Here is a 17,408-nt window from a genome sequence, read left to right as displayed (position 1 = left end):
TCACTCATGATGAGGAAAATGCTGTTTCTCCATGACTTGAATAAATGACCAGAGCATCCACAAAGAACAGCAAGATAAAATATTTGAGATGAAAATGAAAATATAAAAATCAGAAACATAATCAGCTTTTCTTCATTCCATACAGAGATTACTCATTACCATCAAAACTCAGAGATTACTTTTGTTGTGTCATTGATGTTCAGAGTCACTCAATAAATGTGTGTGTGTATGTCTGTGTGTGGGTGTGCGTGTTGCTTGTGAGAGACAGACAGAAAAGAGAAGGGCGGGGGAAAGAAAGGCAGAAAGAATAAGAAAGCAGCAGCCAGTTAAACCAGGATAAGTAAAATGAGATAAAACACTGTCACCACATCGTAAAACAGAGCTTATGAGCCTATCCACTCATATAATGTGCAACACAAAGCAAGGTATTCCTCACGTGTCTAATTTCCTGTGCATATTTTTACAAAGAAAAATTTTTAGTTAATTGTCTACTTTCCAATTGATTATGAACAACTTGTGTCTCTTCTTATAGAATTTCTAAATCTGACATAGACATCTGGCCACAATGGAGCGACACTGCTTTTCATTGCCCATGCTACATAAAAACAGTGATATTATGTAAAAATCAGTATGGCATGAATTTTTTGAGGATAGGTGCCATGTAGAAGGGTAAATCTGTAGTGATTTAAAATGCCCTGTTACTATGTTCCAGTATTTCCATTAGATTTACTTGTCTCCAAGCCACTCAATCAATGTGTTTCCAAGGATGCCACCAAAGGAATGAGAGATAAGGGAAGTAAGACAGCTTCACTTCAGAAAAAATGTGTACAACCTAGAACAAGACATTTTTATGATTTAGTCATTTTAAGAGACTATTTATTATACAAACCATATGCCTCTTACTCCTGCTGGGAAAGTTTCCTGTAGCTGTACACTAGATTCTTGTTCTCTGTTAAACAAAAATGCTTTGATGCTAACATACACCATGATGAAACCCTTGGTTACCATGGGATTTCACTGAAATAAGGTGTATCTTCTCATGTATCAGTGTAGAATGAAAGATAAAGAGAGAAACAGCATTTCACGAAGTGCCCGGAAGACACAGGAAGCCAAAGCATGATCCTCTTAGAGTTACCGCCTTTGTAAAGGGTAAAAAATAACCAAAGCAGGGAAGTAATTTAATACACTAAGGCACCAACTCGTATTTGAAAGTATGTTTTTCTTTTGATAGACTAGTATTTACTGAGCACTAACGATGTTCAAAGACATATGCATTAAAAACACTGACTGGTGCACACAGCCATGGAACATTCTGATAGTCTTGGGGAATATGAATTCTAGGGGAAGCATGTTTCTTCAGAAGTCCTGCAGACCCCAAAGAAACAGTGGCACAACCAGGCTTGCCTTCTTTCATGTAGCCAGACAGCTTTAAGGTTTCTTAAAGAGCTTCACTACATGAATTATTTGATCTTATAAAGAATCACGAGGGGAAATGGATAGCTGAACCTTTGTGTCATTTATAAATTTGGGACTTTCTGACCAACACACTGTTCAAGCAGTAATTATCAAGAAGTGAAGCAGTGTGAACTTCCAACAGTGCCTTAACTACAAAATGGAATTTGTGAATTGGCATTGAGTTAGGACACAAACCATACTACTTATTCTTATGTCCAATTTTATTCTGAACTAGGTCACACACACAAAATATACAAATAGCATAAAGATTAATAAAACAAATATTTATGCCCCTACCACTCAGATGAAAAAAAGAAACAATGCTGATACTTTATGCGGTATTTATTACTTATATAGCTAATTAATATTTCTTAGTTTCTCAAATAAGTGAAAATTTATTATTTCTCCTAGTACAAGTTTCATTTAACCTTCACTATCTTCAATTATTCTTCTACCATAAACACACTGGAAAGTAATGCTTATCATGTGATATCATCCCTCTAAAACGGAAGGCTAAATGAAAGCCTGCTTTGAAGTTTGGCTCACCCCAAGCCCTCAATGTGTATCACATTAAAAGTTATAAAAATGCTTTCACTTCTGACTAATTATGCAGCTTTCAACCACTTTTAAATATTACTGGCATAAATATCTACAGAAACTACCCAATTCATCGCATTTCAACAAATACAGTTAATTTCTACTACTTGCCTAGAATAAGAGGAGTTGAAAAAAATATACAATGTGAACTCTGCCTTCCAGGAGCTTATATTTTTATTTGGATGATAAGCCTTATTTGATGAAGCAAAGAAAAGTATGATAGACAACTGTCTCAGGGCCTTTTCATTTGCCATTCTGCCATAAATATTGTGCCCCCAAGTTGTCTCTCAACTCGTTTGCTGAATCGCAATAATTAATACATAAAGCTTAGAAACTATTCACTTTTACAGATACTCTAAAATATATTAGAGGCATTATCAACAGCATCATGAACAATTCTTCAGTATCAAGCCCATATTTCAGAAGAACAGTGCCTGACCTCCAAGGTCTCTGATCTCTACCAGATACATGTCTTTCACGAAGTTCATCTTGTGCTATTTCACTACCCAGGAATCTTACATTTGAGTGACACCAAATTCTTTCTTGTTTCTCCAATACTCTATGTAATATCACACCTCCATGTCCTTGCCTTAAATATTCGCTCTACCCTGATATCCTTCCCCTGCTTCTAAATGTTTAGAACACTACTCATTTTTCAAGACCCAATTCCAATGTCACTTCCTTTATGAAGCCATCTATAGTCTAGCATTCTCTTTCTTCTCTATGTTGTTGTAGCACTTTCCACTCCCTTTATTACAGCACTTGCCACTATGTACCCTGGACTTTGCCTCACCTATCTGTTCTTCCACTGGCCAATGAGATCCTTGTAGACACATTCAACAAATTTAACTAACAGGCTTTGATAACCTTCTAGGTGTCAAACACTGTGCCAGGTGCTAGAGATGACAATGGGCTCACCCTCAAAGTACTTACAAGTTCATACTAAAGCAAACATGCACACAATTGTCACGAAGCAAACATGCACACAATTGTCATGACTGCTCTAAAAGTGTTATTTGTAGCACAGCAGAAGAAGGAAGATCTAAGTCAAACTAGGGTGTGGGGCTACCCAGGTGGCTCAGTGGTTTAGCGCCGCCTTCAGCCCAGGGCCTGATCCTAGAGACCTGGGATCGAGTGCTGGGTCAGGCTCCCTGCATGGAGCCTGCTTCTCCCTCTGCCTGTGTCTCTGCCCCTCTCTCTCTCTCTCTCTCTCTCTCTCTCTTTTTCTCTGTCTCTCATTAATAAATAAATAAAATCTTAAAAAAAAAAACAACTGGGGTGTGAGGAAAGATTTCATGAAGGCAGCAATGATTCAGCCAGATTAGAAGGTCTATAATCAATAAAGAAACAAAGGGATTTTTTTTTAAATAGGAAAGAATTACAGACACATGGAAAAAGAAAGCATAACAGAGAAGGATGATGTATATAAGGATACAGAGATTGCTTTGGTTTTTGGTTTTTGGTTTTTTTTTAAGATTTACTTATTTATTCATGAGAGACAGAAAGAGGCAGAGACACAGGCAGAGGGAGAAGCATGTTTCCCGCGGGGACCCTGATGTGGGACTCGATCCCAGGACCCTGGGATCATGACCTGAGCCAAAGGCAGATGCTCAACCACTGAGTCATCCAGGTGCCCCCAGGGATAGCTTTGTATTGCTGACATGTAAACTAAAACAACAACGACAACTAAATAAAAAGTTTCCAAGATTTTACAAATTCAACACTTTCCTACTCTACTAGCAAAGACTTGGACATACTAAAAAGGAACATGTAGATCGTCACTAAAGAGAGAATGAAGGTAAGGCAAACACCTGTCCATTTTTGTTTGCATGATAGCTTTCTGTTTATTCCTAGAAACCATACCTATTTTAACTAACACAATTTTAATGCTGCTAGGTCAGCAATAAGTGGGACTTCCCATGAGGCTCTTCAGGGTCATGATTTGCCTTACCTATAATGCTACACACCTCTGATGATTTTTAAGTCTAGAGATTTGAGAAAAATCTAATACTGAGTATGGAATAAGGGTGCTAGTTTTATGTCCCTCTTGGCCCTACCTCATAGGGCTTTCACTAGCATTAGGGAAAGAATTTAAAACTGAGGGAAACTAACAAAACAAAACTTCTCCTGAGTATATCTCCCTAACGCTATCTGCACTGGACACATAGTCCGTATGGTTCCTTGAAAGTGGCATCAGTCATTCTTACAGTAAGAACTATAAAGGTAAAATCTACTGCACTTGGTAGCATCTACTGCGATACTTAAGAATGTAGAGGTACTGCACCTTTGGTCCTCGAAGCTTGGAAGTTTTGCCCATCAATTTTTCATCATCAATTTCACATTGTTCCAGAAGGTCCAAAATATCTTCCTCCTTAAAAAATATTAAAATTATGATCACTAATGGCTCTAGAATTTTTCCAGGTTCACTAATCTCCATAAAACAGTGTACAACAAGGAGTCCTAGAACTATTCAACTAAAATTGCTCAGATCAAATGAGAAATAGAGTCATGGAAAAATCTCTTGAAGAAACCTTCAATAAAATCTGGCAATATAAACAATATATAGCTGAAATCTACTATATATTAATATCATAAACAAATGTATCCTCTAGTACTATTAAAATCTTGAGTATAATACAATTCAATAAATTAGTCTATTGAACATTTTTAAATTTCTAAAAGTTCACTCTAGTTTTCCAGAGCACAATTTCACCAGTGATTTCTATATTATTAGTGTATATAATATTACAACATCAGAAGAAAATTGATGATTGGCCTAATAGTTTCATTTAGAACGATCTAATATTAGTATTTGGTAAATGGGCACAATTTAATTAGACTTTCAAAATTTTAACTATTGTGCAAGAGTATCTTTAGAACTTTGTGAAAGATTTTCATTCTATGGGCATAATGCCTTCTTATGTTCTTCTAAAGTCATTGTGAAGTTAAGGGGAAAAGTTACAAAAACATATATACTCAAGTAAATGTTGACCCAACCAGAGCAATATGAGTATAATACCTATGCTGAAAGAGGTATAATCAATAACTTCCTTGAGCTATTTATTCAACCTTTATAATATTACATCTTCATTTATATATTTAAGACATATTTCAATGTCTTTTTTTAAAAAAAGGTTTTTGAAGAAACTAGAAATCTCACTGTGCAATGGAAATTTGTAAAAGAAGTTACTCTTCATCCCAATTCAATAAAGCTTAGCTATTAGAATACCAAAATACTTTTTCTATGATTTTTTAAAATATTTTATTTATTTATTTGAGAGAGAGAGAGAAAAGGACCATGAGTGAGGGGAGGGGCAGAGGGAGAAGCTGACTCCCTGATGAGCAGGGAACCCCATGAGGGGCTGGATCCCAGGACTCTTGGATCTTGACCTGAACTGAAGGCAGCCACTTAACTAACTGAGCTACCCAGAAGCCCTTTGCTATAATGTTTTGATTAAATAATAATCCTACAATGAATTCCAGTGACAGCAAACCAAGATAGTTCAAAAGAAACTCAGAGTTCTGTTTCTGTTTAGGAGAAAGAAGGTCATAATAGATAACACTTTCATTATAGCAGCTAGAAAAAGATAAACTAAACAATCATATTTTTTTAACAATCATATTTTTTAAGACATCAGAAAGTTGTGGATAAAAAATAGTTTAAAAGAAACTGTATATCAAAGGGGGAAAAGTTCTAGGTAAGCAAAGATAAGAAGCCACTTTCTACTTTGGGATCATTTGTCCAGTCTGCACACAGATGGGTAGAGACCATGTCTATAATAAGCAAGGAGATGCTGCTGGAATAAAGAGAATACAATAGAGTTTTCAACGATCATGTGTCCTAGTGCAACATCTAAAGAAATCCACAGAGCTGGTTCTCTTCACCTGCTGGGTCTCTCTGACAGCAATTTTACTGCGTATGTAGTGGAGTAGGAGGATACAGGCATGTGAAACCCAGTAATATCTTACAGTTTTTAGATACCAATAGAAAATGAGCTCTGTAACAAACACTGATAAATTTCATCCTTAAGGCACTTGAAACAAGATGGTAAACTAAAAATACTACAACCCAGACTGAACCAAGTTCAATTTTTCTTTCTTTTTTTACTAATAGAAATAAATTTGACATATAACACTGTGTAAAGACACATTTATATATTTAATATGATTGCCATTGTGGTAATAGCTTCTCCATCATATCATATAATAATCATTTCTTTTCTCTGATTGGACTACTTAATATTTCTTAGCAAGTTTGATTATTAGAATACAGTATTGTCTATATTCATTATACCGTGCATTAGGTCTCTAGGATTTATTTACTACTAGTTGCAAGATTGTATCCTTAAACAATCTCTCTAGCATTCCTCCAGTCTCCAACCCTTGTAGATACCATTTTACTGTTTTTATGAGTTTGGCTTTTTTGGATTCCACATATTGGTGATATCCTATAGTATTTGTCTTTTTCTGTCTGACTTATGTCAATTAGCATAATGTTCTCAATGTCCATCAATGTTGTCACAATTTAGGACTTCCTTCTTCCTCATGACTGAGAATATTCCACTGTACATATATACCACATCACCTTTATCCATTCATCCACTGACAGGCATTTACATTGTTTCCAAATTTTGACTACTGTGAATAACACTGCAATAAACACGGGAGTGAATTTATCAGTTGGATATCCTGTTTTCATTTCCTTTGGGTATATACCCATAAGTAGAATTGCTGGATCATATGGTAGATCTATTATTAGCTTTTTGAGGAACCTCTATACTGCTTTCTATACTGGCTAAACCAAATTATATTCCCACCAACACTGTACTAGTGTTCCCTTTTCTCCACATCCTCCCCAATACTTGTTATCTCTTGTGTTCTTGATGACAGCCACTCTAATAGGAATGAGATGATAACTCATTGTGGTTTTGATTTGTATTTCCCTGACGATTAGTGATATAGTGCATTTTCTGATGTATCTGTTGGATTTTTGGACGTCTTCTTTGAAAAAAAATGTCTGTTTTAGCTATTCTGTCCATTTTTTAGTTAGGTTGTTTTTGTTCTTGGTATGTGATTGCATGAGTTCTTTATATATTTTGGATAGTAACTGCTTATCATATATATGCTTTGCAAAATTTTTCTTCTATTCTGCAGGTTGCCTTTTCATGTTGATTATTTCTTTTGCTGTGCAGAAGCTTGTAAGTTTGATGTAGTTCCACTTGTTGATTTTTGCTTTTGTTCAACTTTCCTTTGGCTCAAAGTGATTAGCCCCTTACCTTAGCACTCTGAAAGATGAAAGATATACCTTTTGGGGGGAGAAAATAATATCAGCTCAGTTTTTATGATTTTTTTTATAAACACTGTCTAACAAATAAAAATTGTAGGACATTCAAACTAACAGGAAAATGTGACCCATGATAAAAAGGAAAAAGAAAATTTAAAAAGCAGGTCCTTAAATGATCCAGATGCTAAAATTAACAATCAAGGATTTTAAAATAACTACTATATATATGTTAAAGAAAATTGATGAAAAATGAACAAAATGAATGGAAGATGCAGAATTTCAACAGAAAAATAGATTTAAAAAACCAAATGGACATTCTTGAGTTGAAAAATATAATCAAAAATTAATAAGTGATTGAAGAGGCTTATGGCAGACTGGGCACAGCAAAGATACGTTAGTGGAAATTATCCAAACTGAAGCACACAGAAAGATTTAAAACAAGGAAAAACAGAACAGAGTATCAAAGATACATGGGATGCTGTCCCTGTCTCTAATATATGTGTAATTAGAGTACCATAAAGAGATAAATATAAAATAATGCAGCAGAAATATCTGAAGAAAAAATGGAGGAGGATTTTTCAAAAATAATGAAATACATTAACCCAGAGCTTCAAGAAATTAAGAAAATTAAAAGCAGGATTAATACAAAGAAAGCCACACACAGACACATCAAAGTCAAAATGCTGGAGGGGAAAAAAAAGCAGCCAAGGAAAAAGACTATTACATTTAGAAGGAAAGCAAGAATAACGATGGTTGAATTCTGAATAGAAACAATAGGATTTAGCAGACAAATAAGTGATATCCATAAAAGTCCTGAAAGAGAAAAAAAAAAAAAAAAAGAAAGAAAGAAAGAAAAGGCTGCCAAGAAAGAATTCTATATCCAGTTAAACTACCACTTAAAAAAGAAGGCAAAATGAAAGATAATTTCTGACCCCCCCCAAAATAAAAGAGAGACACAGAGAGAAAATTAATCAACACCACACTTATGCTACAAGGAATATGAAGTAATAAAGAACGTTTCTTCAAGCTGAAGATAATCCTTGTTAGACTCTGCATGACAAAATGCAGAACACAAGAAAGAGTATATATGTTAATAAATAGGAAAGGTTAGTTAGAAAACTATTAGACTTAGACAACCAGTAAGGATGTGAAAGGATTAAGAAACAGATAGGGTGAGACTAAATTTCAAAGCAAATATGACCCAACTAAACGGTATTTACCAGAGATATTTTTAAATATAAGAACACAGATGAATTGATAAATAGATGGAAAAGATAGTCATTCAAACAGTAACCATAAGAAAGAAACTAGTGTGACCACATTAGTTACACAAAGTAAACATTAAGACATAGAGTACTACCCAAGGGAAAGAAAAACAATTCATAATGATAAAATAAAAAGGATGAATTCATTAGAAAGACACCTTCATAACTTCTAAGTATATGAAACAAAAATTGACAGAACTAAATCCACAATCACAGTTGAAGTTTTAACAGTCTTTCTCAGTAATTGCTAGAATGAATAGGCCAAAAACTTAGGATACAGAATACCTGAACAACACTAATAGCCAAATTCAACTCTATAACCAACACCTGTAGTAACACATTATTTTCATGTATATTTGGAGCATTCACTAAAATAAGTACTTAATAGAGCTAAAGCAAGTATCAGTTCATTTTACAGTAGGGAAATCAGAATGTTTTCTAACACCAATGAAATAAAGTTGAAATTTTCAACAAAAATAAAGAGAAGTTTTTAATGTATGGAAATTAAGCAATGAGTTTCTAAATAACCAAATAAAAACCAGAAATTAATTTAAGATGGCAGTTAGTAAAAATATAATATGTAAAAATTGCTAGATACAAGGGCAATATATAAAAATAATCAGATGTTTACATCCTAAGAACAAATTTAAAAGGGAAAAAATGTAAACTATATTATTGTCAATAGTAGCAAAAATATCAAATACTTAAGAATAAATTTAATTAAAGATGTGCAAAAACTATACATCAAAAGCTATAAAACAGTTGAGTAATTTAAAGACTCAAGTAGATGGAGAGATATGCCATATTAATGGATCAGAAAACTCAGTGCTGTTACTGCCCCAGAAATTATTTTATAGATTCTTCACGGTCCCAATTACAATCCCAGCAGCCTCTTTGTAATACAAAATTAATCAAAATATAAAATCAAGTCGATTCTAAGATGTATATGGAATCATAAAGGACCTAGAAAGGGCAAAAGCAACAATAATGAAGATAGTGTGATATTTGTATAAGAGACTCACAAACCAAAGGAATAGGACAGGCAAAGTGATGACATTTAAACCAGATTTTGAAGAATACAAGGAAGAGAATTAAGATTTGAAGCCTATTTTGTGACAAGTACTTTAAATCGACTATCTTAATTAACCTCCATTTTATCTTAGAAACCAACCTTTCAAGTATAGTTTTAATACTACTATATTAGTGATGTGCAAGCTATTGATCACATAGTTTATTCTAAAGTTATAAAATTAACACATAAGGGAGCTGGAATTTGAATGTAGATCTATTTAGCTCCCAAACCCCTAGGTTTTCTAGCAGAAAAAGAGGGGTTGGGGAGCATAGTAATGAGAAGATGAAATAGATGTGTATCCACAGAAATAACAAATAACAGTACAGAACAGGTGATGAAAAATAAACAAAGGTCTCCCACTCTTTTGATCAAGAAAACACAGGGCCACAGGATATAATTCTAATGGTGGAAACACTGGTGTATGTCAAAAGAAAGACTATTGGAAGAGAAGAGCATTGAAGTATACACATAATTCCTTCTGCTTCTGTCTTTTAGGTGTAGCCAACTGGAAAGTGGCTTTTCATCTTTTTGCAGAATTTGCATGAAAAGTAAAATCTGTAATAAGCTTTATAACTTTAGAATCACTCAATATAACAAGGCATCCAAGAAAATGGAAGGTTATTACTATAGTGAAATGTCCAGTAATATAAAGTAAGTATAAGTAATATAAGTAATTTGATAAATAAGTCTACCTACGCTTATTAGTCCAATGGGACATTAGCAAACACAATGCAAGCAGGCAGAGGCTTGATTAGCACTTGTCCTCTTGAAATGCTTCCTTTTGAAATTCCAAGCTATCATGTTACAAGATCTGGCTACCTTGCTAAGAAGCATGTAAAGAGAAAGAGACACTGAGCCAGCTCCCCAGATGTTCCAGCTATCTTAACTGAGGCTACAGCCATGTGATGAAGCTCTCCTGGATTTCCAACCCCAGTTGAACTTCCACATAAAGGAAAAAAAAAAAAAAAAGAACTTCCACATAAATGCAACTAATAAAATTCACTCCAAGGAAGCCAAGCTGAAAAACTATTCAGCTGAGCCCAGCCAAGATTACAGAATATGAGCAAATAAATGGTTTATTATGCATCAAAAGATATTGATAAACAGATTACTCTGTGTGTGTGTGTTTGTGTGTGTGTGTTTCAATTACTTCTCACATGCCAGGTATATGCAGTGTATCAGGGAAAAAATACTGTATAATGTCACTTACAATCCAAATAATGAGAGCATCATAAACAATTAGGTTAATTCAATGGATTTTTTATTCAGTTACATATACACATCTCTGTAAGAAAACATGTTTATTATGATAGATTGATATGACAACGTAATATCAACATCTACTGTATAATTTGTCCTGTTAGACATCTCATTTATGAAATCACTTGGTTGGTTATGAAATACTACCATCTGTTAAAATAAAAGGAAAGTGCATCTTAAAACAAATGTTTTTATATGTGGGACTAAGGTGGGTTGTTTTTATTTTTTATTTTTTATTTTTTTTTTTGTGGGTTGTTTTTAAAAACATATTATTTGGCTTCATTCATTTTTCTCTTTATAAACATTCATTCTTTTACCTTCATTCTTTTCAAAGGATTATTCAGCTCTCGCTGGAATGAAGCTGCTCTTCCTGAAAGGAAGGTCTGAAAGGCAACAGCCAACAAATTTTCATACTTTTCAAGCAGAGTTTTATCTTCAGGAGGATAAATTCGTCTACAATAAATCAGACAAATCAACTTGTTTAAAAGAGGCTATTGTAGTGCAAGAGTTAAGTCCAATTACCTAGATACTCCTTGACAACCTACTCTCTGCCAGTTACTCTTCTAGGTTCTAGAAATAAAGAATTCAGTTATAAAAAATTCACAAATTTTCACCAGTTACCTACAAAAGTTAAAGTTTATCTAGAGAATGGTCATTAAACAATAAAGCTTCAGAGGGCATAGTATAAGGGTTTGGTTGTGGAGAGGTGGCTGGAGAATTGCAGTCGAAGAAATACAGATCTTCATGGGAGAGAGCAGGTGATGAGAAATAATCTGGAAGTTGTGCAATCACCATGTGTTTACTGACGTATACAAGAATGTGGGCATTAATCTTGATATTCTCTTTTAGGGTGGTGGAATGTGCCTCTCTAAAGGAGAGAAGAGGGTAGACATAGAATGAGAAGAATGTGTTCTCCTTGTTGCTGTTGATGGAAAGAATTGCTTGTTGTTGCAGTAAAGAATGTTTCACCAAGAGAGTAAGAAGCTCTGTGGCCCCCAAATCTCCCAATTCTGTTAAGCTAATGCCAAAGCTTGAGAAGATGGGCAGTCTTTCCAAAAATACAAGGAACTTGGGGGGAGGTGTCCTTTTTTAACCTGTCAAAGGATACCGTGGAGGGGTTCCAGTGCAACACAGTCCACACCCCTCTGTATTGTCTCATATCTGCCTCCTCAAAACATTTTCATTATTTGCCTGATTCCTGATATATCTGGGTTTAAACAAAGTAGAGCAACCACTCTGAATGGACAGAAAGAAAACTAGGAGACCTAAAACCTGACTTTCTCAAAATAATACATTACAAGTAAATAAGGTCACAGGATAGTATCAGATTTAAAAGATCTCATACATCCACCCATGAAGATGGCTAGCAGGAATGAAACAGTGCTCAAAGTAAATCTAAAAGGCTAAAAATGTAGAACAGTTGTTTTGACACTTCTTCAATCTGTATGAAAATGGAAGCACAGTTACCTATAATTTCCCATATGCCGATTTTCATGTTCTTCTTTTAAAATCTGCTTTCGTACTTGAGCGAGTCTCTCTTTCTAGAAATGAAGAAATTTTACAAATAAAATCTGAGCAATGAATTATGCAGTTCAAATTGTAGGTATATTGTGAAAATTTTCATACCAACTCTTCTTTCCGCCTCTCTAACTGATGTCTCTGCTGTTCCCAGTCTGAGGAACCTGGTAAGAGCCTTTTTATTGAATTTTGACCATAAAGCCTCCTTTGAGCCTCAGCTTTTTGTTTGGCCAAGTTTCTCCTTTTATCACTGGTCCTGAAAAATAAAACACAGGAATTCAAATAAGCCCTGATCTTCTCCCTATGAGGAAAATTAGCAGAAGAGGAGACATAGTGGAGATATGAATCAATGTTTTTACTAAATAAAATATATATATATTTAGTATATATATGTTTACTAAATATATATTATATATTATATATATTTATATTATAAATATATAATATATTTTTATATAATATATATTTATATTTATATATATTTAGTGAACATATATATAGTAAACATATATATATAGTAAACACATATATATATATATATATATATATATATATATATATACCCATACATCATATTCATCTAATCATCCATCAAATGTGGGTCTCCATATAGTAAACTGGAGGTTCCATACTCCCAGGGGTTGTGATGGAATACTCTGAGCAGTGTACCTTCTTTTGGATTTTCTTCAGATTAAAAATGTATGCTTACAAATGAATTTTGGGATATACATGGAGCCATACTAAAAGTAAAACATTGTATTAAGAATTGTGCAGATTTAAAAGACAAATCTAACACATATATGCCCATGGCACACTCCAACTAGGTAGAGTGAAAAGGCACATCTGCAATGTAAACTTCATCAGCACATGCTCTAAATGTTAAGAATTGTACTACATTCTCTTAGTGGAACATTACAAAAAATAAGAAAAATGAATTCCAACTTTCCTTTACTTTTAAGTCTAGAAATTTCTCACTATCTCACTTTTAAGAAGCCAAAAACACCACAGATTTTGTCCTGAATTGGTTGGCAAAGACATCATTGGCAAAGTTACGCAAAAAAAAACAAAACAAAAAACATAAGGCCTACTTATATAATAATTGTAAACACAAAAATATGTATAGGTATACTTCTGAATAATCTAAAATATTTGATGCACTCATGTAAGCTAAATAAACAAAAATTCCACTTTTTATATATCTTCTATTCATTTCTTCTAGGATAATTGAAATGTCAGTTAAATTTAGGCAAAGCATTCTTTGATCAAGCAAAAGAAGGGGCCATATGAAAATTTCTTACCAAGTTTATCTATCAAACAAAAAGGAAAATTATTATTTTCTTTTAATAATGCTTCTCATATAAAGCTACTTCAAGCAAGCATCTGCTAAATGCTTGGGACTATTTACAGTAAATAAATTGCTTGGGAGCATCCCACAACTCTTTAAGAGTTCTTTAAATGACGATAAGAATCAATTGAAATCATAAAATCCCTGGGTTTAAATGACCTCAGAGGTCCTTTAATCCAACACCCCAAACACTGTTTGAACACTTAAAATGGCAGATGACTCATTATTTCATTAGGCAGTTCAATTAAACTTCTAACAAATTTCTTTCATAAGGAGCCAAAAGCTTTCCTACAAAATAGCACTTCAAATATTTGAGATCCATGATCATGTACACTACAACCAGCCTAATAATAATCCTGTTAGTGGAGCAATCCCCCTTCCAAGTATATATCCAAAGGAGTTGAAATCAGGATACGAAGAGAGTTCTGCACTCCCATGCTCACTGCAGCATTATTCACAATAACCAAGACATAGAAACAACCTAAATGTTCATCAATAGATGAATAAAGAAAATCTGGTATATACATACAATGGAATATTATCCAGCCTTAAAAAAAAAAAAAAAAAAAAAGGAAATCCTGTCTATGCTTTTCAACGGGAAGGTTAACCCTGCCTTAACAATTGTTTCTTTCTTCTCTTTACCCAGGCTGCGTGATACAGTGGGAAGATCTCTGAACAGAAAGGTAGGAAATCCAAATGTTTGAGGGTTGTTACGTTTTTAACTTCCTGAATGACCTCTGCTTCTTCTTGTAAGGTGAAGAAGATAATCTAGAGATTTTCCTCAGGTATTCTCCAATTCAACCTTATGCTCTGTATTGAATAATTATACCAACCCTGTTATTTAACCATATTTACTGTAGATTCAGAGCATGATACAGAGAGAAGGAAAAGCAGTCTGTAGAGAGGAAAGGATATTCAAAAAGAAAACATAAATGGGTTTGAAGAATGAAATCAAGAAATTCAAAATACAAAACATGAAAAAATTACAAAACAATCCCACATACAAGTGATTGTTCTATGCCAAAAGTGAGGAAAACCTTCCAAATGATGGAAGAAATACTTTACCTGATGTTTAGTAGCTTCAGTGCATTTAGCAGCACCCCTCTTTTTACATCATAGTCTATTTTCTGATCAGTTCCAAAGCTTGGAGCTCGATTAATCTGAAATTTACAAAGAAAACAATGAGATCAGCCACATTTTGGTAGGTTAATTAATATTCAATACATATTTGTTAAACCACTGCACGATCCCCAACCAATAGGAAAACTATAATAATCTCAAAGCTCTACATTGTAGATGGCCCAGTTACCACTGCCACACCTCCCTTCCTCACCACCCTAAATCAAGGAGTTGAAAGGAAATGAATGTTGTTACCACCCCTTTCCCCCTGCTGCCTTAGCTCAGGATCTTAGGTCAGCATTTGTGTCCTCTCCCTACTCGCCACTGTCTCCAGCCCAGTACTCCATGCATTCTTGGTTGTAAGTTAAGGGAAGTTACAGGTGACTATCTTGACAAAAAGGTTAGTGGACCAGTATTAACAATAACAATAATGATGTAACAAAAATAATATTCATGATACCAATAAAGTAATCATTTATGCATTTATTTAGCATGTAGAAACTAACAGTGCCCTCTTTTCACTGCTTCAGATCTCCTGGATGAATTCATCTATTGCTGCCTAAAAAAATAAATTATTTTCTTCCTATCTGGATCAAACAATTAAATCATCAATTTTCATTTCCACTGATTATATAATTCAGAAGATACTATTTAAGGTAGCTTCAGACTAACCTCTATGAGCCTCTCTAACTGTATAAGGACTCATGGGAATAAGAGAGCCATTTGTGAGTGTTCTTTCCAACATCATTTCCAGGATTTCATTAAGATGAAAAATAAAAAGTAAAGTAACTGAATATACCCTGAAATCCATTATACAATATAGTACCACTTCAAGAGGTGGAAGTTTTGTTTTTGTCTTTGTTGCTATGAAAATGTAACTGGAAAAAAAATGTAACTGGAATAGCAAGTGTTTATGAAGACTACCTAATTAACTCAGTTGGCTAGAACACTGCTGAGTTCAAAACTCCAGCTTAGCTTCATGACCACCACCTAAGTTCACAGCCTATCTCAAAAAAACACGATGTCACTATAGTCATAGAAGAGAGTTGTCTTATATAATTCCATTCCACAAGAGACAAAATAACTGATGGTATGCAGTTTACAACTGGCAGCTATAGAAAATACAAGTAGTAGTATGCACATGGAAGCTAAACAAACAACAAAAAGATCCCCTGTAATCCCATCACCTCGTAGATTGTTATCCATTTGATAAATGGTATTGCTAACCATTTGATAAATGATAAATATTTGCTATGCATATATATTGGTATATTTATTTTACCTTCCAAATACATACCTATACTAACAATACTATTCTATAATCCAAGTTTTTCCCTTAACAATATATTATGAAAACCTTTCATGCCATCATCTTGATGCATGGTATTCCACTTATAGGGATAGGCCAAACTATATTATGCCTTTGCTGACTGCTGATTTAGGTGGTGATGGACATATTTCTGCCGATGCAATGTGGTCTCGAGAAGGGAGCAACTAGGTAATGGCAAGAACATCCATTTATTCCAGGCAAAATTTAATGCAGGTAGTTTATGAATCTGCTTCGAAACTTCAAAACTCTTAAGGATTTCCTCTTACAAGTGTGAAGAAAGGGTACAGTAACACATTTTATATGAAAAAATTTCAACCGGTCCATACTGATTCAAATCTCTGGAATTTGTAATACAATTAGCAATAGTTCTGTTGCTACAAAGGATAAGGTTATAGAATGAACTAGGCATTTAGAAACCAATGATTAAGCGGTTCACTGAAATGTTATCTATCTTTATAGAATTCCTTAGATGCTCCATTCCAAAATTGCTATCTGGAATACTACCAGACATATCCCTCCTCCAGGATAGTAGTAACCTCAGACACTCTCTCTTATCTATCTCATAATATTCCTGCTATTACCATAAAAAAGAAATTGGTCTATGAAGAAATATACTCACACAAGATAAACTAATACATGAAAAAGTAGAGAAACTTTTTTCAATTCACATCTTGGATTTTTCAAAAGTTTTATGAGAAAGTAAAAACTAGAGACAGAAGAAACTCTGAAAATCAAGGTTCCATTCAGTCAAAATCCTACTTTGGGGTGCCTGGGTGACCCAGTTGGTTAAGTGTTCGACTCTTGTCTTTTGCTCCGGTTGTGATCTCAGGGTTGTGAGATCGATCCCAGCATTGGACACCTCTCTCTCACAAATAAATTAATCTTTAGGGCAGCCCTGGTGGCCCAAAGGTTTGGTGCCACCTTTGGCCCGGGTTGTGATCCTGGAGACCCAGGATCAAGTCCCACGTCAGCCTCCCTGCATGGAGCCTGCTTCTCCCTCTGCCAGTGTCTGCCCCTCTCTCTGTCTCCCATGAATAAATAAATAAAATCTTTTAAAAAATTAATCTTTAAAAAAAAATTCTACTCTGTGATGTGGATGGCTTCTTTGGTTCTCATTTCCTACCCCAATTCTAGAACGAACAAAGTTCAGTAGATGTTAGAGT

At 34.3% G+C, this 17,408-nt stretch overlaps 1 protein-coding gene across 7 annotated transcripts in view; it reads right to left on the bottom strand.

Moving 5' to 3' along the window:
* TTLL7 (tubulin tyrosine ligase like 7) overlaps positions 1–17,408 on the bottom strand; it is a 149,724-nt gene that overhangs the window by 50,290 nt on the left and 82,026 nt on the right. For all 7 annotated transcript variants that reach the window (XR_003124393.3, XM_025417860.3, XM_049111759.1 and 4 more), the window contains 5 exons: positions 14,862–14,956; positions 12,560–12,707; positions 12,401–12,474; positions 11,251–11,386; positions 4,337–4,423 (listed from right to left, as the gene is read on the bottom strand). Coding sequence is in view for 6 of the 7 variants with exons in the window: in XM_025417860.3 (XP_025273645.3) it covers positions 4,337–4,423; positions 11,251–11,386; positions 12,401–12,474; positions 12,560–12,707; positions 14,862–14,956 (540 nt within the window). In the remaining variant the exon portion in view is untranslated. The remainder of the gene's footprint in view (positions 1–4,336; positions 4,424–11,250; positions 11,387–12,400; positions 12,475–12,559; positions 12,708–14,861; positions 14,957–17,408) is intronic.

The sequence above is a fragment of the Canis lupus genome, chromosome 6 (genome assembly GCF_003254725.2).
Source record: "Canis lupus dingo isolate Sandy chromosome 6, ASM325472v2, whole genome shotgun sequence".
NCBI lineage: Eukaryota > Metazoa > Chordata > Mammalia > Carnivora > Canidae > Canis > Canis lupus.
This window is presented reverse-complemented; position numbering and strand designations above follow the sequence as displayed.